This window comes from Cyprinodon variegatus, unplaced genomic scaffold, assembly GCF_000732505.1.
Source record: "Cyprinodon variegatus isolate N-32 unplaced genomic scaffold, C_variegatus-1.0 Scaffold28, whole genome shotgun sequence".
Taxonomy (NCBI): domain Eukaryota; kingdom Metazoa; phylum Chordata; class Actinopteri; order Cyprinodontiformes; family Cyprinodontidae; genus Cyprinodon; species Cyprinodon variegatus.
Window position 1 is genome coordinate 1,953,900 of NW_015150481.1, and position 21,527 is coordinate 1,975,426.

At 38.6% G+C, this 21,527-nt stretch overlaps 4 protein-coding genes across 9 annotated transcripts in view; 3 read left to right on the forward strand and 1 right to left on the reverse strand.

Moving 5' to 3' along the window:
• The first annotated feature begins 126 nt into the window (after window positions 1-126).
• On the forward strand, window positions 127-3,653 carry tprkb (TP53RK binding protein). Of its 2 annotated transcripts, XM_015397040.1 has the most exons (5): window positions 127-198; window positions 386-527; window positions 669-791; window positions 1,878-2,054; window positions 3,106-3,653. In XM_015397040.1, exons 2-5 carry the CDS (start codon window positions 387-389, stop codon window positions 3,190-3,192), a joined length of 528 nt encoding a protein of 175 aa, XP_015252526.1. In that variant the 5' UTR covers window positions 127-198; window position 386; the 3' UTR covers window positions 3,193-3,653. The 2 variants fall into 2 exon arrangements, with proteins under 2 accessions (XP_015252526.1, XP_015252520.1); XM_015397034.1 differs by lacking the exon at window positions 127-198 and having other exon boundaries at window positions 289-527.
• srr (serine racemase) lies at window positions 3,654-8,500 on the reverse strand. The gene is made up of 7 exons (XM_015397022.1): window positions 8,490-8,500; window positions 7,408-7,585; window positions 7,154-7,335; window positions 6,927-7,057; window positions 6,255-6,403; window positions 6,077-6,166; window positions 3,654-3,926 (listed from the first exon to the last, which is right to left on the reverse strand). Exons 2-7 carry the CDS (start codon window positions 7,583-7,585, stop codon window positions 3,685-3,687), a joined length of 972 nt encoding a protein of 323 aa, XP_015252508.1. The 5' UTR covers window positions 8,490-8,500; the 3' UTR covers window positions 3,654-3,684.
• Window positions 8,501-8,724: 224 nt separating this feature from the next.
• Window positions 8,725-13,853, forward strand: trmu (tRNA 5-methylaminomethyl-2-thiouridylate methyltransferase). 2 transcript variants are annotated; one of them, XM_015396996.1, is made up of 11 exons: window positions 8,725-8,939; window positions 9,084-9,249; window positions 10,652-10,758; window positions 11,057-11,179; window positions 11,286-11,458; window positions 11,540-11,593; window positions 11,707-11,773; window positions 11,870-11,970; window positions 12,062-12,206; window positions 12,286-12,368; window positions 12,460-13,853. In XM_015396996.1, the coding sequence occupies exons 1-11, from the start codon at window positions 8,858-8,860 to the stop codon at window positions 12,607-12,609; spliced, it is 1,251 nt and encodes a 416-aa protein (XP_015252482.1). In that variant the 5' UTR covers window positions 8,725-8,857; the 3' UTR covers window positions 12,610-13,853. The 2 variants fall into 2 exon arrangements, with proteins under 2 accessions (XP_015252482.1, XP_015252492.1); XM_015397006.1 differs by lacking the exons at window positions 8,725-8,939; window positions 10,652-10,758 and having other exon boundaries at window positions 9,122-9,249.
• A 2,243-nt stretch (window positions 13,854-16,096) lies between these two features.
• Window positions 16,097-21,527, forward strand: part of celsr1 (cadherin, EGF LAG seven-pass G-type receptor 1) — a 97,481-nt gene continuing 92,050 nt past the window's right edge. For 2 of the 4 annotated variants that reach the window (XM_015397527.1, XM_015397543.1), the window contains exon 1: window positions 16,097-19,804. In XM_015397527.1, the coding sequence (XP_015253013.1) occupies window positions 16,309-19,804 (3,496 nt within the window). In that variant the 5' untranslated portion in view covers window positions 16,097-16,308. The remainder of the gene's footprint in view (window positions 19,805-21,527) is intronic. The other 2 variants (XM_015397535.1, XM_015397554.1) reach the window with 1 other exon arrangement.

The window sequence follows — 21,527 nt, forward strand, 5'->3', positions numbered from 1 at the left end:
ATTAGCATTCCTTTGTGAGTTAAGGATAAAAATAAGTAGTTTTAGTACCATATATATATATATATATGGACACCCGGATTTAATTAAATTAATTTTCTTTCTCGCCACTCACAATATGGCGGACGCGCTCAAGAATCATCTGTACAGAACAAGTTCGGAGACGACTATTCCATTCTGGCTCAGAATAATTAAATGACAGTATGAATAGTATATAATTTTATGGTGTATTTAAAAAATAAATAAATAAATACTGTTTTCTGCAGACGGATATTTTGTTCCTAGCTGTGTTGCAGTATTATTGTTCCCCCTGCATGTGTCAAACGTGACGACGCGAGATCATTTTGTGGGGTAAATGCTCTGTGCTTACACCTGTATGATTTTTCAGCATGCACCTTACGCAATCACTGGAGCTTTACCCCGACACCAGGGTGACGCAGGTGCTTTTTAAAGATGTGAAAAACGCTGCAGAACTGAGGCAGAAAGCGGTGGAGGGAAAAATCAACGGAGCTCTGATCAACCCAACCATGGTGAGCCTATTTTATGATTACCTAGAAAAACATTTTTCCATTTTATCCACTTTTAAAATCACCAATATTGCAGGTTTTTATATGTATACTGCAGTGACAACTTAGATGTAAAGTGCAGCTCTTTTTTTTTTGGATTTGCAGTTGGTGGATCCTTTCCAAGTCCTTGTGGCAGCCAATAAAGCTTTTCATCTATACTCCATTGAAAACATGAAGACAAGAAGTCTCAATTCAGAAATCATCTTCAATTTGTCACCCACTAATAAGGTGCGTACTTATTAAAGTCTTAATATCCCCTTAATACATATCATCATCATGTCACAAACATCTGCAGATTTTAAAGGAAGTTTATGTCAACATGGGTAGCAGATTCTTAAGATCCTTTTCCCATCGGCTTTAAGCAAATTCCTAGTCAAAGCTTACAAAAAGCATCCCATCAGCACAATGGTGGCATCAGGGAATTATGACTGGATTGGGCGTTGGGCAAAGGGGTGTCCTGAGTTTTTATAAAGAGAAGTTCAATGACATTTGATACGGCAAATATTAGTATTATAGATATCAGATAAATACTGATCCCAGGCTTTTATGGTTGCCATAACAACAGCTCTGCTTTGGCTCTCAGCCGACAGCAGCACACCTTTTAAATTTAACTGTGCTAAAAAAAAAACTCACAATGTTCATGAGCATGATGATACTTAAACCACCATCTTATTTCTTTTAGGGTAAATAAAGTAATCTTTTTACATGGTATTGTTGATAATAGGATCGATCCAGACATCTCTAGTTGTTAGAATTCAGATTTTACTGCTAACTTCCTGTGTGCACCAGGTTGTCCCTCTATTTGCACTGTATGGGTCATATATGCTGTTGTTGTCCTGTTAGGGTAATGAACCTGGCAGGCTTCTGGTCCTGGGCTGCCACGCTGCCTCAGCACATAGTTGTGCAGTTGTGGCGCTATGTTTGGCGAAATCTGTATTTTAGGCTTTTTTTTTTTTTTTTTTATTTACTTTCAAGTGATGGTGGACTGGGTAAATAATCTGCTTCATTTTCTTCACAAGCCCCTGTCGCTCTCGTAACAAGGAGTTTGTTATCTTACCCATCAAATTGCGGTGGTGCAGATCCAGGGCTAGTTTCACCGACATGAGAGCACACAAAGCAAACATTAATGCCCCAACTTGATGTGACTTTTGGATAATATGTTTTTCCTCTTTATATTTTTTCTTATATCATTTTGTTATGGTTAATCATGTAAAATCCCAGGTAAGTATGGTTGAAATGCAACATAATATTATGTGTGAATATGTCTTGGTATTGCCACCACATTAACCTGATTTTTAACTCCTGGCGATGCAGATATCAGAGGCTTTCAAAAGATTTGGCATCGCGGACAGAGACACCTCGGTCCTGGTGGTTGTGGTTCACAGTAAAGACGAGCCGCAGGCTGTGTCGAACATCACTGCCATGGTGGATGGACAGCAGCTTCCAGTGGACCAGGTTTCCTCATTGTCAGACTTGGAAAAAATCAGAAAGGTATCAGCATGTGAATCTAGGTGTGCTTTAATATGGAGGAGAAAAAAAAAAACACTCAGTAAAATAAAAAAGGCTTTTGATTCACCAACTTGGATCTCAGGAGTCTGACTACTGTTGAATCTCAGAGAGTTTTTTAACTTTATCTAAGGGAATTCTGTGATTAAATCAGAATTCTGAGACTGATGTCAGAATGCTGAGATTAAAGTCAGAATTTTGAGATTAAACTCAGAATTTTCAGAATTAAGTCAGAATTCTGCGAATGAAGTCAGAATTCTGAGATTAAAGTCAGAATTCTGAGATTAAAGTCAGAGTTCTGAGATTAAAGTCAGATTCCGGGATTAAAGTCAGTATTTTGCGACTGAGGACAGAATTCTGAAATTAAAGCCAGAATTCTGAGATGAAAGTCAGAATTCTGAGATGAAAGTCAGAATTTTGAAATTAAAACCAGATTTCTGAGATTAAAGTCAGAATTTTGAAATTAAAGCCAGAATTCTGAGATGAAACTCAGAATTTTGAGATTAAAGTCAGAATTTTCAGTATGAAGTCAGAATTCTATGATTAAAGTCTGAATTTTGCGACTGAGGTCAGAATGCTGAGATTATAGTCTGAATTTGAAAATTAAAGTCAGAATTTTGAGATCGAAGTCAGAATTTTCAGAATTAAATCAGAATTCTGAGAATGACATCAGCTTTCTGAGACTGATGTCAGAATGCTGAGATTAAAGTCAGAATTCTGCAACTGACTTCAAAAATCCGATTTAGGTCTGTTAAGGGTGTACAAAAAGTTTTTTTTTATCAGGCATGGACCTTTACCAGAGAAGGACCTTTATATATATTTTTTTAATTGAATTGAATTAATCAGAACTATGCAAAAGTATGATCTGAATGTTTTCCAGTTGTCCTACAGAAGTGTGCAGAGGCCAAAATATTATGCTTTTAGTGAGATGTGAGCTGGCAAAAAGAACTCATCAGCAGATAAGATGGCTTTATTTTTGAGCATATTTTAAGTCATATTATCCTTTATCTTTGTTTTCCTTTCTGTCTCCTTACAGCTATACAAAGTCACGCCTCAGGAAGAAACCTGCGGCAGCCTGTTAGACGCTATCGTATGCAGGATGGCCGTTAAGGATGTCCTGTAGCCAAAGACGCTGCCGCACAATCGAACATCTTTCTGCTTTCATTACAAATGAGAAAAAAGAAGGAATAGTTCGATGTTTTCAATACTCTGTGGAATTATGTTGAACACCTCCAAAGCTCCTGGGTTCAGGAAAGTCTGTGACGTTTTAGTCTGTTTAAATCTGTTTTTATTTAGTTACTGGATTTCTTTTCTATTATTTTTATGATCTTGAAGCTGTTTTGGGGGAAATTCAAATATAAATAGATTTTCTACGACAGCACGTCTTCATTTGCTCCTTTTTACGTCTCATTTCGAACAGATTGAAATCCGTTGGACAGTAGGAGGCAGTAAACTTATCAGATTTATTTAGATGCTTAATTGGATTTATTTTGGATCCAGAAAGAGAAAAAGAAACTACTAGGAAAAAATGAGTTTGTACTGTGTGAAAGAGCTGAGATATCAGGAAATAAACTTTTTGTCTTGGTTTAATGTGTAGAAAATCTTTTGAGTTTGTTCAGTCTGGAAAGTTGGCCAGTTCGTCTTTTCCCACGTTCCCTCCGCTGAGGATGCAGACCACCTTCTTCCCCTCCAGGTCGGGGATCTTGTTGCTGACCAGAGCAGCGAAGGCAGCTGAACCTGCCGGCTCCACCACCAGCCCGGCTTTGAAGAGCGTGGAAACAGCTGCCTTGATTTCCTCATCGCTCACCAGGATGATCTGCTCCACGTAGAGCTGACACAGCTCAAAAGGTAGCCTGCCTGGAAAGGAAAGGAGAGCCACTATTTGGTCACCGCTGCACGTTAATCCTAGTGATTCAGAGCAGTGCGCTTGTGCTCAGCCTTCACTCTGCATTCCTGAGCATCTCCCAAAGGGATGGGTTAAAATGCAGAGAGTGAATTTCCCCATTGTGGGACAATAAGGGGATTTACATTTAAATATTCTGGATTAAAACCCTCTAGTATTTTCCAAGTCTGAAAAAGAAAATTAGAAGTATTAAAATATTTGCATTTCCAGCAGGGATACACGATACATTAGCAGTAATATTTGCATCTGCAAAAGTTTTTAATAATTTTTTATTTTTAATTATTGGCCCAATAAGTAAAGCTAGGCTGATATTAACAGATGCACTGCAAAAACGTTCTGAAATTAAGTAAAAATTTCTTAAATCAAGTGTATTTACCCTTAATTTGAGCAGGTAAATAAGACAGTTTGCCAATGGAATATATTTTTACACTTCAAATAAGATAATTAGATAATATGCACTTGAAATAAGACAATGCAATTGATTTTTCGTATTTCAAATGTAAATTTTCTTTCTCCATTGGCAAAGTGTCTCATTTACCTCCTCAATTCAAGAAATAATGCATTTATTCGAAGAAAAAATTACCTATTTAGATTTACATTTTTTGCAGTGTGAAATTCGCTTCCATGTAGTTTGTGAGTTTTGGGGATCCATCATGTGTTATATGTTTGGTCATATAAATATCCAACAGGTAAGGAAATATATCCTATATGACGGGTCTGCAACATGCGGCTCCACAGACCTTACACATCTGCTTTTGATAACTCTAAAAATGAAAGAGAGACAACTAATAATTTTATATACAAAATAGAAGAATTCATTTTTCAGCTGTTTTTTGCTCTTGGAATGAGGAATTGAATTCCCAGCCATGCTGATGGTAAAAATACCTGAAATTATCCATTTTAAAAAATGTTATTATATATACATAATTGTCTAAAAATATAATATTTTATAGAAGATAAAATATACATCCTTTTAAAGTTCAGTTTTTCTTTATTCAGACCTTACAGTAGAAACTGAATGATTGGAGTTTTAAAATGCAAACAACTTTCCTGTAGTAGATGTTTTCAAAGAAAAACAGATTTTCCATTTTATAAAAAGCTGGAAGAGCTGCAGCTCTAAAGTTTTATTTAGCCGGACTCTAATATAGGACATCAATAAAGATCAGTTATTGGTTATAATAGCAGTTTTAGTATTGATATAGGGCCAGATTGTCATCTTGCTGCATCCCTAATTTCTAGTTAAATTCACTATCCCATTAGGTTTATATCCTTTCTTCTTGTATGCAAAATGTTTGACAAATAGGTTGCCAATCCACTTTCAACAGCAGGCAAATGTCTAGATTGGCTTTGTAAGCCCCACAACAGCCAGAGTGTATGGATTTTAATTTTTTTGTCTGGGGAACCATAAGTGCAAGAATGCTATCCATCAATTAAGTAATTTTAGATTCATCTGGAAACTTTATTTCTGAGATAAATCCTTTTTCATACCTTTGATTTGTCTTTTTACTGTTTGTTTTTTTCCTTCCTTTTTGTCACCCTTGTCTCCCAAATTTTATCCTTCCTTGACACCATATTCTTTGGTCCTTTCTTATTTTCCTCCCTCAGTCCTTCCTTTTATCTAATTTTTTTCTTCCCATTTTACCACCTACGGTAGTTTCCTTTCTTGTAATTTCTTCTTCCTTCAATTTTTTTTTTTATCTTGTGTCTTTTTCTTTGTTGTTTTCTTCCTTATTTTGCTTTTTTATGTCTGTCCTTCCTCCTTTTCTTCCAATCTTTCCTCCTTATCCATGTTAGAACCCTGCTGCTTGGACTGAATATTATTTCTGCTATTTAACTCAATGCATGTTTGTATTTTTAAAGCAAATTTAAATGTAGTATTTTCCCTGCTTTCATAGTCATCTAATGGATTTTATTTTGAGCTACCATTTCAACGGGGTTTAACTGAGAATGCTTCACACTTTTATTAGGTTTAATATAAAACAATATACAATTAAAAAGACCTGAAGTTTGCTGGTTTAATGACTAAACCAGAAAAAGACAGAAAATGTTTATAATCAGTAGCTACCTGTTAGCATAGATATAATCCGAAGAAACGAGGACAAACCTGCAGAAGGAGGTGCAAGCCCAGAGGCGATGCTCTTTGCATCCATCCACACTGGCTTCTTCTCAATAAAGCTTTGGTACATCGTGCATGCTGGTTGTTAAACACAAAAACACATTCTGTGAAATTTAAACTCTGCCCCGATGGTCTATTTCTACACATATTTGAAGCTTCACTTTACCTCCTTCTGGTTCAACACCATAGATCCGTGTTTTATTGAGCCCTGACAGCTTGATGGCAGCTGCAACCCCGGATAGCAGACCACCCCCACCACAGCAGACCACCACCACATCCGGCTCCGGGACCACCTCCAGCACCTCCAAGCCCAGGCTGCACATGCATGATAATTGGGACAAAAATCAATTCCCTTATTAGGAACCTTAAAAATTCAGTGTCTTTTTTGTGTGATTTCATGCAATCGACCAAAACAAGGTAGTGCATAGTTGTGAAAATGGAGGAGAACATAGGTTTCTGGGTTTTTAAAAGTAAAACACTATATATATATATATATATATATATATATATATATATATATATATATATATATATATATATATATATAAATAAAACAGCGATGTACCCATGCATTCAGTCCTCTACGCTCCCCTGAAGGAAAGGTAAGGATGATCAGAGCTGATAGAATGAAAGGAGGGTAATCTAGAGGAAAATACATGCCACACTTTTCAGATTTTTCCCGGTTAAAAAAAGAATCCTAAAAAAACGGTTTCCGTTTCCCTCTATTTCACTTTTATGTGCTACTTTGTGTTGGTCTACATTGAAATTTCTTGACAAAATGTAATAAACTTAAAAGTGGGTTGCAGAAATTTGAAAAGCTTGTCTATAAATCGAGTACCTGGCGTGTCCAGCTATCAGATCCAGGTCATCGTAGGGGTGCAGTAAGGTCATGTTGTCCTCCTGAACACAACGGTTCACCACACTCATCAGCGATGAAGTGGGAACTCGCTCCACTTCCACCCCAAAACTCTGAGGATAAGAATAATTTCACAACTAAAATGAAATAATCCAACAACACTGGCTTTATTCGGATTTCCCTTTCTGAGGCATGTTTTTCAGTCTGACCTGGATTAAGGTGGCCCTGGACTCTGGGGCCGTTTCTGGCATAACCACCTTTCCCTTTGAGCCGTAGTGCTTTGAGGCGTACGCAAAAGACTTCCCATAGTTCCCTGCAGACAAAGTCACGAAACATCCTCCTCTCGGTCTCCTGGAGAACTGATTGGCCACTCCTCTGATTTTAAAGGACCCTGTCACCCAGAAACGGGAGTCATGAGGGGGTCAGATGTATGGGTTTAGATCAAACATCAGCTCCCACTGACCGGTTCTCTGCATGTTTTCCATTTTGATGTGGACGCTGCAGCTGACGTTCAAAGGCAGCGTGGTCTGACACCAGGGGATAATGGGGGTGTTTATGACACCCAGCGGGCTGCTCCTGACCCTCTCCCTGGCTTCTCTCAACAAATCCAGGGTGACAGCTTCTGCAGACACATCACCCATCTGGGGAAACCAGCAAAACAATGATCAATATCATTTTCGAATGATAAAAATGCATAATGTCTGTTTTTTCAATAAACATTGGAACAGTAAACCCATTAAAACCTTCATTTAAAATACGTCAAATATTTAAAACGGCCAATCACATTATAATCAAAGTATCTATAGAACAGAGGCATAGCCAAAAAAATTTATAAGGGTGGCCAGGCAATAACCAATGTATACTGAGGGGTGGCCAATAATGGATAAGCACCAGAACCTCAGGACCAGAACCTCTTTACCCCATAAAACACAAAAACTAATTCTGAAAAGAGCAGGAATTCTTTACTTACCATCTTTAATGTTACTATATTGGTGTGCATAATTAACCACAGTGTTTTTGTTATCAAGTAATTATGAATATATGAAAAAATAGTAAGTAATATATGGACAATTAAAATGTTTGGAATATTCCACTTGATTATTAGTGGGGGAAACAATGGTAGGGCTGGCCAATGATTGGCTAAGGGTGGCCATGGCTCCCCATCTAGCTCCGCCCCTGCTATAGAACAAAATAAAATGTTGATCTTCTACAATTATTTCTATTTGCAAATTCTGTTTAATATTAGTTTTTTTGTTTTACTTTATACTTACCCACTCCCCCCACCCCAATTTTGTATCTAATATTTTCTCTATTTCTAATGTAATTTGTATCATTTCCAGTTGGAAAACACTCGTTTGCATAAAATTGCTCAGTAAATAAAGATTAGATGAGTGACTATTATATTATAGAATCATAAAAGTAATATGATTCGGCTGTTTTTTATATAATAAATAAAAATGTTAATGTAAACAAACGGTTTTCTGAAGAAATACCCCTTAAATAAGGCACCATATGATCTGTATGTTTGGGAAACTTTACACTGACCTTATTATTATTATTATTATTATCAGCTGCTGTTTCTGCGGTTAAGATCCCAGCGGATGAATGGACAGCTGTGTGTTATGGAGAATATGAAGGTGGAGGGAAAAAAATATAAAGTATTCAAGTGAGCAAATCAACGAATCGAGAAACCTTTGCCCATACAACAAGACTAGAAGGTGGGACCTTCCAAAGGGGCGTATTTGCTGCTGTCAGGTCAGCGTTCCGAGCGGAACCAAAGAGCGCCTCAAGTCGGACATACTTTCAGGAGGGACCCGAGTATGTTGAAACGAGTTAGCTGCTATTTTCAAAGTTACGCAAGCTTTAAATGAATACAGTCGTAAGTGTAAGGTTTTATAATTGTCGGGAACGACATGGGGTTGATAAGACACGTCGTGTGCGCCATGTCAGGTGGCGTGGACAGCTCCGTGGCGGCTCTACTGCTGAAGAGGAGAGGTGAGACATTCCGTGGGGGGACAGAAGAGTTTAAAACACCACCCCGGTTACCTCAATCGAGCTTTGTGTTTTATTGTTAAATGTACTGTAAAACCATCATATTATAGTTTGTTCTTAAATGCTGTGGATATTTGTCACTTTAAGGCTATAATGTGACGGGGGTTTTCATGAAGAATTGGGACTCCCTGGATGAGAGCGGAGTCTGCAGCACAGAGAGGGACTGTGAGGACGCCTACAGGGTGTGCCAAATGCTGGACGTCCCCTTCCACCAGGTGTCTTACGTCAGAGAGTACTGGCATGACGTGTTCAGGTACCCAACTTGTCTTTTAAACAGGCCTCTCAACACTGAGCTTAAAGTGAAATTCCAATTACACTCAACAAAACCTTAATTTTATCTAAGTGAAATCTAAGTGAAAATTACAGTTTTCTATAAAACCTGAATTAGAACTCAAGAAAAACTGATAAATTCAGCTGTAAGAATTGGAGCAATTTGTTTAGGAAAAAAAAAAAAACATTTAGCAGATGAAAACTGGGATCCTATCTCAATACCAGTGAAGCTATCAGCTTATTGCTCTTAAATAATTAGAAAAAAAACAGAATTTTTAAAGAGAAAAAATTCATAGATCCAAATGACCTATCAGTAACTACGGTATGTCTGTTGCAGCGCATATCTTCATTAGAATTTCTTTGAGTATAATTTCTTCAGTACAGGGGCAAGGACATGATCTACAGGGGCACTGGCCCCTGTCTAGAACCGCCCATGCATATAACATACATCAAAACAGTCTGAAAAAGGGTGTATTTGCAGAAGCAAGAAGCTTATAATGCCCACCTTCCAAAGCCAATTTACATTGGACTAGAAAGCAAATGAAAAATAAAAAGATGGCTACCATTTATAATGCATACCAACATTTGAGGAAAAATTATTATTATACAATATTTTTTTTTTAAATCAAAGCCCTTTTATTACAGTTTCCTTCAATGATCATTATAATCAACTTTAAAGGATTTATTCATTCAAAAATCCTATTTAAACTGAACATCTCTGCCCAATAAAAAGCGTAATTGATGCAGGTTGTTGTTGGAAGCATGGATTTATTCTGTAACTTATTTTATTACCACCCTTTATGAATATGAGAAAATGTGATTGCATCTATTTAAAGCTCCACATATTTTCACTCTATAACTGCACTGTACCTACCTTCTGTCTATTGATTTTGTTTTTCTTAATTTTTTTTTTTATTTAAATTTTTTTATATGTCTATTAATTCTGAATAATATGTGTTGTGACTTAATTTCTCACTGATTTCATCACATTTTGTGTTTTGGCCCTTTGTGGAGCTAAAATAACTTCTCATATATTTCTTTCATGATCATCCATTTTGTGCTTGGCATTACGTAATTACAAATGATGCACTTACTAGGCGGAATAAAAAGTAATTCCCATCAAATGTACAAAAGTATCAAAATTTGAATAGAAAAATCTATTTTAGAGCCTATTGTTCTGCTTTCTATGAGTTATCTATATGTTAGGATCAATCCGCACATATAATAGAATGTGCATGCATTTGTTTAAGAGTGAGAAATTCAAAGTGAGGCGTGTGCACATGAAATGCATGCATCACACTGTCGGTGCGGGAGAGTTTAGAGTCCTGGCAGTGTAGCTAATATTCTGTCTTCATGTGTTATAATCGTCTCAAATGTTTTTGCAGCAATCTGCTGAAAGAATACGAAAAAGGCAGGACGCCAAATCCTGACATACTCTGCAACAAACACATCAAATTCAACCATTTCCACAAGTATGCCATACACACTTTGGGTAAGAATGCTTTCTTTATTTCTGATATTTTTGAATTATTGAATAAGCTAAATTGGTTTACATGCAGCTAGAACATTTCTACGTTCCCTTAAGGTTATGCATATATTAATCTGGAAAGTAAATAATCAATTGGGAAAGTAAATTATAAGTAGCCTATTAGTTTCAAAGTATTATGTGTACAATAATAAATATAATACACTTTTTTGTTAAGTCTTGAACCCTTTTTTGCAGGCAGTGATTGGCTAAAAATCATTATTATTTGCTGTCTGTGCAAACAAGAGTTCTCCCCTTGTTTAAGGTGCTGATGCCATGGCAACGGGCCACTACGCCAGGACGTCCCAGGAAGATGAAGAGGTTTTCCTCCAGTCTCACTCAGCTCCACCCACCACACTGTTCAGGGATCGATTCGAGATCAGAAATCGTAAGAGTTCCGCTCTGATTTCTGACAGATAGATCTTGTTTTTTTTTGTTTTTTTTCTCCAGCAGATCTGTTCTTGTAAAACCCCGTGTAACTTTGTTCCCATTAGCTGTGAAGCTGTGCAAAGGGGCCGACCTCGTCAAAGACCAGACCTTCTTCCTCAGCCAGATCTCGCAGGACGCCTTACGTCAAACCTTGTTCCCGCTCGCCGGACTCACTAAAGACTTTGTCAAAAAGATGGCAAACGAAGCAGGGTTTCATCATGTGCTGAAGAAGAAAGAGGTTTGGAAAAACATTTCTAAATCTAGTTTTTATTTCCTACCTTTTTATGCTAAACGTGAACTTTAAAACCTGTATTTCCAGAGCATGGGCATTTGCTTTATTGGAGAAAGAAACTTTGAAAACTTCATTTTAGAGGTGAGATTAGGTTTTTGTTTTTCTTTTTATTCTCCTCCTCTGGCTCTAGATTAAGCCTAACATCTTGTTGCCTAGAAAATGATCAACTGCAGCCATTTTTGTTGAACTTTCAGTATCTGGAGCCAAATCCTGGGAACTTTGTGTCTATAGAGGATGGGACTGTGAAAGGAACACATAAAGGTCTGCTTTATGTAGTCTAATGAGTTTTAACATAAAGAGCTACCTTGTTTTCTATACATTTTCCTTTTTACTGGACTGTTTGTGATTTTTGTAAAGGCTGGTTTACTCTGACCCTGGGCCAGAGGGCGAGGATAGGTGGCCAGAGAGACGCCTGGTTCGTGGTGGACAAAGATATCGACACCGGTGATGTCTTTGTGGTGAGATTTTGTCATCTTTGAGACGCCTGGCTCATATTTTTTTCCCTCTTTATTTTTAAATCAAGGATGCATCAGTTCTCTCTTGTTCCAGGCTCCGTCTACCAATCACCCGTCTCTTTTCCGTGACACGGTGAAAACCGACCGCTTCCACTGGATCGCTGTGGACCCACCTGCAGAGCTAGTCAGGACCCAGATGATGGAGTGCCAGTTCCGCTTCATCCACCAGATGCCGCTCAGTGAGTCCTGCCTTTTCACAGCAGCTAAGCTGACATTAAGGTGATGCAGGTTCCCTCTGAATGTGTTTAATCTTTGCAGTTCCCTGCACTGTGACTCTAAACATGGACGGTTCAGTGTGGATTTCCCTTTCTCAGCCAGTCAGAGCTCTAACACCCGGACAGGTACCACCTCAGCACCCTGATGTTAAACTGTGCCGCTGTAAGACTTTCCTCCAACATTATTTCCACTAGAGTAAGTCTTTCCCCATATTAGTTTGCAGTGCTCTACAAAGGCGACGACTGCCTGGGCAGCGGGAAGATCATCCAGCTGGGTCCCAGTGAATACACGCTGCAGAAGGGCCGCGAGCGCCTGGTTGCTAATCAGCAACAAAACGATGAGCCTGCACCCGATCCAGCCAGCTGATAGCAGAGCTCTCAGTCCAACGGTCCTAGATGTGCAAGAAGACAAACCTAGAAACTGGAGAGGGGTGTTTAACGTGGATCTTACTAGACCTTGTGTTTTAACAGTCTTCATAAAGACAGAGCGGCGCCTTTATAAATCATCTGTATCCAAACATAAAAAGGCGACTTTACAAAAATAAGATGGTTTAGCTGTCTGTGCCAGAAAACACCCGCTCCAGTTCTTATTTATGCTGCATAGCATTTAATGTATTTAAGATGTGAAAATGTATAAAGGTATTTTTTATAAAACATGCAGAAATGAAGAAACTTTGGCTCCAACCAAACACATTAAAGGTATAGTGGAGGATGTTCTTTTTCTGGGTGGAAAAATAAGTGATCTTCCTAATTGTCAATCATTCTGGTGAGTTGTTCATACTGCCTACGTGATCGTACCGATTTTCAGTTACCAGTGGTGAGTCTGACATAGTGGAAAAATTGCAAATCTTCCTTTGGAAAGTAAGCTTGTATTAGTGATGCAAACAGCAGGTTTTAAACAGAGCATGCACGAGGAGAAATGTGCTCGTGCATGCTCTCGCACGTATTTAATACTGTAGGCGTTCCCTCTCAGGAGCGGGTACAGGGTTGTGCATGTGCATTTTTTATTTAAGTGCAGAGGGCGGGTCTCTTCAAAAATTAGGGAAAAATCATCCTCTATACTTTCAAGGAGTTCTACAAATGATCTGCATATTGTATTTCTTTTAAATGGCGAATTTATACGTCAGAAATAAGACATAAACCACTGCTCAAGCAAAAGCACAGGAGAAGCTTGATTTGATAAAATCTGTTCGTTGATGTTTAGGTTTTAGGTTTATTTTAAGTGGAGCGGTGACTCAGAACTGGTTATTTTTATGGAAGTCAGGAGGAGAACACTTGAAGCATATAAAGAAATAAACCTGCAGTGAAGCATGGTGTTGACAGTGATGCTTAGGGTTTAGGGTGCTTCCTCTGCTGCTAGAAACTTTATCAGGGCGAGACGGATCCCATCAAACCTTGTTTGGCTGGAACACAGCATAAGTTTTATAAAGCATGGTGAAGGTGGGATGATGCGGGCGTGTAATGTGAGGCCATCTAACAGCTAAAGCTTAACCTGAATTAGGTTGTACCACAAAGCCAGTGCCTTAAAACGCAGCAGAAAACCTACAGCTGGATGAAATTCAAAATAAGAAACCTACAGAAACTAAAAGATAAAATTAAGTATTTATATCACTAATGTGTTTCTCCTTTTTGGTCTCATCTCCCTGTTACACAAAAGGAAGTACCGTACAGAATATTTTGTTGATTTCAATCATTTTTATTGTTCCAATACTCTGAACCCTGGATTGTTCAATTTTCTTTTCAATATGTGATCTGCTCTTTTGGGAAAGAAAAATACTAACTTAAATAAAAACTGGTTTAAAGTAGCACTGTTTTTTTTCCCTGATATATATATATATATATATATATATATATATATATATATATATATGTATATATATATATATATACTCTAACTTATCCAAATATTTAATCAACTGTTCTTTATTTTTTGTTTGCATTAATTTATCAAACCATAAGGGAATGTAAAGGCCCAACATTCCTCACAGTAACGTACTTAGTTTTAAAATTTCAATGCACTTTTTGTGAGGTTTCTCTTTGTAATCTGTCATTTGTAAACTAATTATAGAAAGGAAAACCTTTCATATATTAGTACAACTTAAGGACTCCAAAGTGACATGTAATTGTTTTCTATAGTTCACTAAAGTTTAAATAAGATCAAGAAAATCTTGAGATGCCATATCTACTATGTTAAGATCGACTAATTGTTGATCTAAATATGCGATCCTGGTTTTATTAGAGGGCAGACCCAGGATTGAATTTTGGAAAGACATAATCAGTATTTAATACATCAGAAAAAATAGCCACTTTACCTTTTTAAATCAATAGATTAAAAAAACAAAACAAGACTACTAGTTGGGATAAGGTGTTGATCTACCTTATTACCACATGGTGGCGCCACTAATCCTGCTATGGTTACTGAAAATGTATAAATATATATATTTTTTGTTTGAATTCCTAGACACTAAAGCAAAGAATCACGTATGAGCTTTAACATAATACACAATTTTGTTGCATCTTATATTTTCAAATCATTATTGTAATCTTAAAATCATTATTAAACCCTTAATTGACTTGTTAAGATACAGGAACATTTGTTTTATTTATTCACAATACATGCATAGTTTTTTATTATTTTATACGTTTTCAAGTATTACAATAACTATATTGTAAATTCTTAACGAAATTAATACATTTCATATTACATCTATTACATTTACAATTCTACAGTGTTGGTAAATTGACAAAAAAGGTCCATTGTCAAAAAGTATAACAGCCATATACTAAAAACCCTATAACATTTTAAGTAAATCTTAAATTTTTTTAGTAAAATCCATCATATTTTCTCATTTGAAAAAATCTGCATGAATAAAAAAAATACCCAACTATAAATCTGGATTAACCATTATTGTATGAACAACGTTATTCAGCAATGAGAAGAATCTTTTATGCATTGTAGATATGTTTCATACACTTTTAAATGTATCACTAGGATAATAGCAGAGCAAGTTCATAATTATCATTTTTGATTAACTCCAAAGTATGATTACAAATACTCTGTTAATTCTTAAAGTAATAAATAAAAATAAATGTTTTTTTGAAAAAAGAATGAAGTTGCCATTCTTAAACCATCAGGGTATGATTGGAAATAATGTCTATTAATGTACTAAAATCATACATAAAGTAAAAGAAAAAAAGATTATTTCATTTTTGAGAAGTTAAAGCTATTAGTTCTGATATAAATCTACTGACTTTACTGTGATATAATTCTGTCTCCTTTTGGATAACATTAAGGCAAATAAGTTGATCTGCTCAAATCATGTGGCTCTTGTAATGTGAGTGATCCAAGTTTAAGATTAGTACATTTATTTTCTTAGTCTGCTATTTAAAACAATCTGTATTGCAAACTGCTCAAGTGGAAATTAACATTTTATTGTTTGCTGTCCTTAAAACTATAGGAATCTTTATACATTGTTAAAATTTGCATCCAGTGCGCAATTAAGCTTTTATTTTTGTTTAAGTGTGACAAACCCGGCTCTGCTGACCAGCATAGACTAACAGAACCCAAAAGTGCGCTCTGAAACTTTCATAAAGACATTTTATCCCTTTGATTTCTGCTTATAACTTTTAAAATAGAACGAAGGAAGCAAAGACGCTCAATGCGCACTGGGAATTTATTTATCCTTGTTTCAATAACAATGCGTCTGTGCGCATTAGTCACCCGGTCGGTGGCAAATCTCCATAAGAAAAAGCCCACCTCCTCCTCCTCCTCTCGGGAACGCGTCCCTGAGGGGGGGACGCAGCAGGTTTATGGAAATAAGCTAAGGAGGTGGAGGAGGAGAAGGAGGAGGAGGAGATCCACGAAGCCATTTTGTACCCATTTCAAACTCAGTGTGGCTTCCCTGTGCGCCATGGATACGCTGACGCCAAGGATACAGAGCGAATTTACCTGCGTTAAAGGTCCGCAATGAGGAATAAAAGTAAAACGCGGTGTTGGGAGAGGGAGAGTTAATCCAGTTTGGATCACTTTCGCTGAACCTGAGTGGGATCTGGCAGGTAACCGGACATGGAGCCGCCGAGGTGTTGGATTTGGGTCTGTGTTCTGCTCACGGTGCCGCTCGCAGGATGTTTGGAGACGCACCTTTCGGAGACTTTACAGCCCGGGAGTGTTTTAGCAAACCTGTCCCTGGGACCTGGGTGGATTTATACAATTGACAGGACTTTATCTCCAAACTTTATCCACAAGTTTTTCCAAGTGGAGAGGCGCAGCGGACTGATCCGCCTGTCCCACAGGCTGAAGTGCGCGAACACATCAAGGAACCCGGTGCCTGTTTACTTTAGGGCTGTGTCCTCAACGTCTGGAGACGCAACTCTCACGCATTTGAACGTGTTTGTCCACGGACAGGACTGCTTTATTAAGTACAAGAGAAAGAGTGAGCCAGACATTCATATTAAACACATTATGAAACTAAAGTCATCTTCCTGTTTACTGGCAGGTAAACTCTTATTGAATGTAAAGAAACTTTTGCCAAAATCTACACAAGGTATAAACCTTTTAAATACTAAATGTTATGGAAAAGACTTTGTTGCTGTTCTCAGGCATGGAGATTTGTTCCTGGTTAATGATTTGTGCCTTGAGCACAGAGAAAAAATGAGTTTAAAATGCACCCTGCATGGCTCTGCAGACAGCAAACTGTCTGTGCAGGTCATTTTGACGCTTTTACAAAATGAAATAACCCAGAAAGCCACAAAGTCTAACAAACTGAGGTGGAAGCGACAAGTGAACACACCTCCACAATTCCAGCTCGCCACCTATCAGGTGTCTGTACCAGAGAATGAGCCCCCATACACCCGAGTCATTACCTTGAAGGCAACTGATCCAGATGATGGAGAGGCAGGGAGGCTTGAGTACAGCATTGAGGCTCTGTTTGACAAAAGGTCTGATGATTACTTTCAAATTGATGCAAAAACTGGAAGCATAACAACCGTCCAGCTGCTTGATAGAGAAGTGAAGGATACTCATGTTTTCAAAGTTTCTGCAAATGACAATGGCACGCCGAAAAGATTTGCCACTTCTTACCTGACTGTCACAGTGAGTGATAAAAATGACCATTCACCGGTGTTTGAACAAAACAATTACAGCGAAAAGGTCAATGAGAATGTGGAAGTTGGCTTCGAGGTGATGACGGTCCGTGCCACTGATGGCGATGCCCCCTCCAATGCCAACATGGTTTATACAATTGTCAACAAAGATGATGAGAACTCCATCTTTGAGATAGACCCACGGAATGGCGTGGTAAGGATAAAAGAGCGGCCTGATAGGGAGACCAAGGCCGAGTACACACTCATTGTGGAAGCCAATGACCAGGGGAAGGACCCTGGACCTCGAACAGCCACTGCTACAGTTCGCATCGAGATTGGGGATGAAAATGACAACTACCCCCAGTTTAGTAAGAAGAGATATGTGGTACAGGTCCCAGAAAATGTAGCCGTCAACACTAAAATTGTCCAGGTAGACGCCACTGATAGAGATGCTGGTAACAATGCAAAAGTGCACTACAGCATCATCAGTGGAAACATAAAGGGTCAATTCTACATCAACTCCCCCACTGGAGTTATTGAAGTTATCAACTCTCTGGACTATGAAGATGTCCGGGAGTATAATCTGAGGATCAAAGCTCAAGATGGTGGAAGGCCACCACTGATAAATAGTACGGGGTTGGTGGTGGTACAAGTGGTGGATGTCAACGACAATGCTCCCATTTTTGTCAGCACTCCTTTTCAATCAACTGTGTACGAAAACGTACCCATCGGTTACTCTGTTAGGCACATTCAAGCAATTGATGATGATTCTGGAGAAAATGCTCGTCTGGAATACCAGCTCACTGACACAACACCTGGTTTCCCATTCGTCATCAATAACAGTACAGGCTGGATTACAGTTGGTGAGGAACTGGACAGGGAGACCATTGAATTCTACACCTTTGGCGTTGTAGCAAGAGATCATGGGATCCCTGCTATGTCATCATCAGCCAGCGTCAGCATCACAGTGTTGGATTTTAATGACAATGTGCCCACATTTACAGAAAATTCCTACTCTTTAAAGGTCAATGAAGATGCTGTGGTGGGGTCCAGTGTGCTGATGCTGACAGCTGTGGACAGAGACAAAGACAATGTGGTGACCTATCAGATCTCCAGTGGAAACACCAGAAACCGTTTTGCCATCACCAGCCAAAGCGGCGGTGGCCTCATCACCCTGGCCCTTCCTTTGGACTACAAACAAGAGCGACAGTACGTCCTGACGGTAACGGCTAGCGATGGAACACGCTCTGGCACAGCTGAGGTGTTCATCAACGTGACAGACGCCAACACACATCGACCTGTTTTCCAAAATGCTAACCAGCAGGTGACACTAAGTGAAGATAAGCCTATAGGCCACACCGTGACTGTGGTCATTGCAACGGATGAGGATACGGGGGAGAATGCTCGAATCACTTATATCATGGAAGATAATATTCCTCAATTTAAAATTGACCCAGATACAGGTGCTATCACAACACAGATGGAGATTGACTATGAAGTCGATGCATCCTACACTTTAGCCATCATTGCCAGAGACAATGGCATCCCTCAGAAATCTGATATGACCTATTTGGAGATAATTATTGATGATGCCAATGATAATGATCCCCAGTTTGACAGCGATATCTATAAGGGGAATGTAATTGAAAATGCAGACATCCGCACTAGTGTACTCAAGATCTATGCTACAGACAGAGATTCTGGTCTCAACAAAAGAGTGACTTATGCATTTCAGGATGGAGGTGATGGAGATGGGGATTTTTTGATTGAGCAAAATACTGGGATCATCAGAACAGCTCGCAAACTGGACCGTGAGAATGTTCCTGTTTACAACCTGAGAGCTGTTGCTATGGATAGTGGGGTTCCTCCTAGGAAGGCATTTGTTTCTGTTCATATTGAGGTCCAAGATATAAACGACAATGCCCCGGTGTTTGAGAAGGATGAGCTTTTTTTTTATGTGGAGGAGAACAGTCCTGTGGGGTCAGTGGTTGCCCAAATAACTGCCACAGACGCAGACGAGGGCACCAACGCAGATATTTATTACCAAATTGTGGAAGGCAATATTCCAGAGGTTTTCCTCCTTGACCTTCGCAATGGGGAGCTTACTGCTCTGACAGACCTGGATTATGAGACCAAAAAAGAGTACATCATTGTGGTCCAGGCCACATCAGCACCACTAGTGAGCCGGGCTACTGTGCATATCCGCCTTGTGGACATGAATGACAACAAACCTGTACTGCAGAACTTTGAAATCATCTTCAACAACTATGTCACCAACAAATCTAACAGTTTCCCAACAGGAGTTATTGGTAACGTACCAGCCCATGACCCGGATGTGTCGGATAAGCTGCGCTACAAGTTTGAATCTGGAAATGAATTATTATTTTTGCTGTTGAATGAAGACACTGGGGATCTGAAACTGAGCAGGGATCTGAATAATGACAGGGCTCTGGAGGCCCCAATGACCATCTCTGTCACAGGTGAGTGAAACCTTAATTTCTAAAAATATAGATTTTAAGCAAGTTTTTTCAAGGAAGAATATAGATAGAAATGGGGTGTTAAAGAGTTAGCAGGGCCAACACATACTATTCTGTTGGAGAGGGGCAGTGGCAAGTTTCAGTTAAAGTGTTGGCTGCAGGCTTTGTGCAGAACGGGTTGGTCTACTTTTAGGCGATAAATCTTTGTGTGTGAGTGGTTGGTTTAGGTAATAAAAAAGGTGCTATTATCGGGGCACCCTCATGGCTGAGCTGCTTTGTTGTCGCACTTTTGTGGTTTGCTGTCGAAAGAAGGAGTAAAACTATGTCAAGGATTTATTTCCTTAATTTTTTCAGCCTTCTGCCCAAGCACTGCAGTGGGACTTTGTGGACATCTTGAGGCAAGATGAACTTAAATGCAACAAAGGACTTGCTTTGCATACCTTCATGCACTTGTTACTCCCAGGATTTTTGAGATGGAGAGGTTGAAAATTGTGTGTGGAAAAGGGGTTTTGATCTGTAGGCATTCTTCCTGCAAGGTCATGTAGAAAGAATTCACTCTAAGTATCTGTTTTTTCAAAAGACAGAAGCAGACTTTGTTCTTTCAAGTTAAAGATTAGTGAGATTCAAGTACTTATGCATTCTCACCTTCACCGACAGGATTGCAAGAAAATCTCCTTAACATGAATAAGACTGCATTATAGAGTAACTAACCTGTCACCCACCATCAGTGTATTTCTCAACATCTTTTCTTTCTTTTGCTCCTTTTATTACTTATTCTGGCCTTGGGTTGATCTTGCAGAGCACATTAAGCCCAGAAACGGGCAAACAATCCAACACATTTATAGTTGTTAATTCATCTTTCTCTTTTTGTGTCCCTCTGTCATGTTTTCAACCATGTCAAACAGGCAAAATGAACAGAGGAGCCACACCAGGGTTTGTTAGGGAAACTAACATTTCCATTCAATCTAAAGCTGAAAATTCGCTAGCCGATGTTTACTATGAGTTGTCTTTATATGTTCGTTAAATCAAACAGCCAAACCTCTGACTTATTAATTAACTGAATCTGTGATTTTCCCTTAAGGAAAATTTTTTTCTAAGAGCAATTTTTCTAAATAAACCACCCTTTGTCATTGTTTCAGACACAAATAAAGGCAGATCTTTTTCTGTCTGTTTTATGGCTGTTACAATTGACACTCAGGGGATCCTAGGCAGTTACTCACCAGGTCACAGGCCTTATAGCCCTCATTCAGGACCCCTTGATTCATGCTTGTTAATAACCAACTGACAGGCTTTGGTGTATCCTTGACAACAGGGAGCTCTTGATGGTCCCAATGGGGGGCTTGAGCCCCGTCATTTACTTTATCCCTTCTACAGAAATAACCATGTGTTGGTGAACCATTCAACAGATGTACATGGAGACACTAAGGGGAGGTCTTACCTTTTATTTTTTAGGGTTCATGCTGATGTCAAGTGCTTAGTAACCATTACTTGATGCTGTGACCTCTTGACCCAAATGTCCAGGGCAAGGAGAGCCCAAGGGGACTTGAAGGCAATCAGGGTTTTAACGAGCTCTAAGAGACTGGACACCAAATGCATCCTGAAATCCATTGACTTCATTTCCCCTTGGCTACCTAAGTCAAATATTGCTTTCTTGTAGTTATTGTTTTGACAGTTTCTTGTTTGCTGCTTTATATATATATATATATATATATATATATATATATAT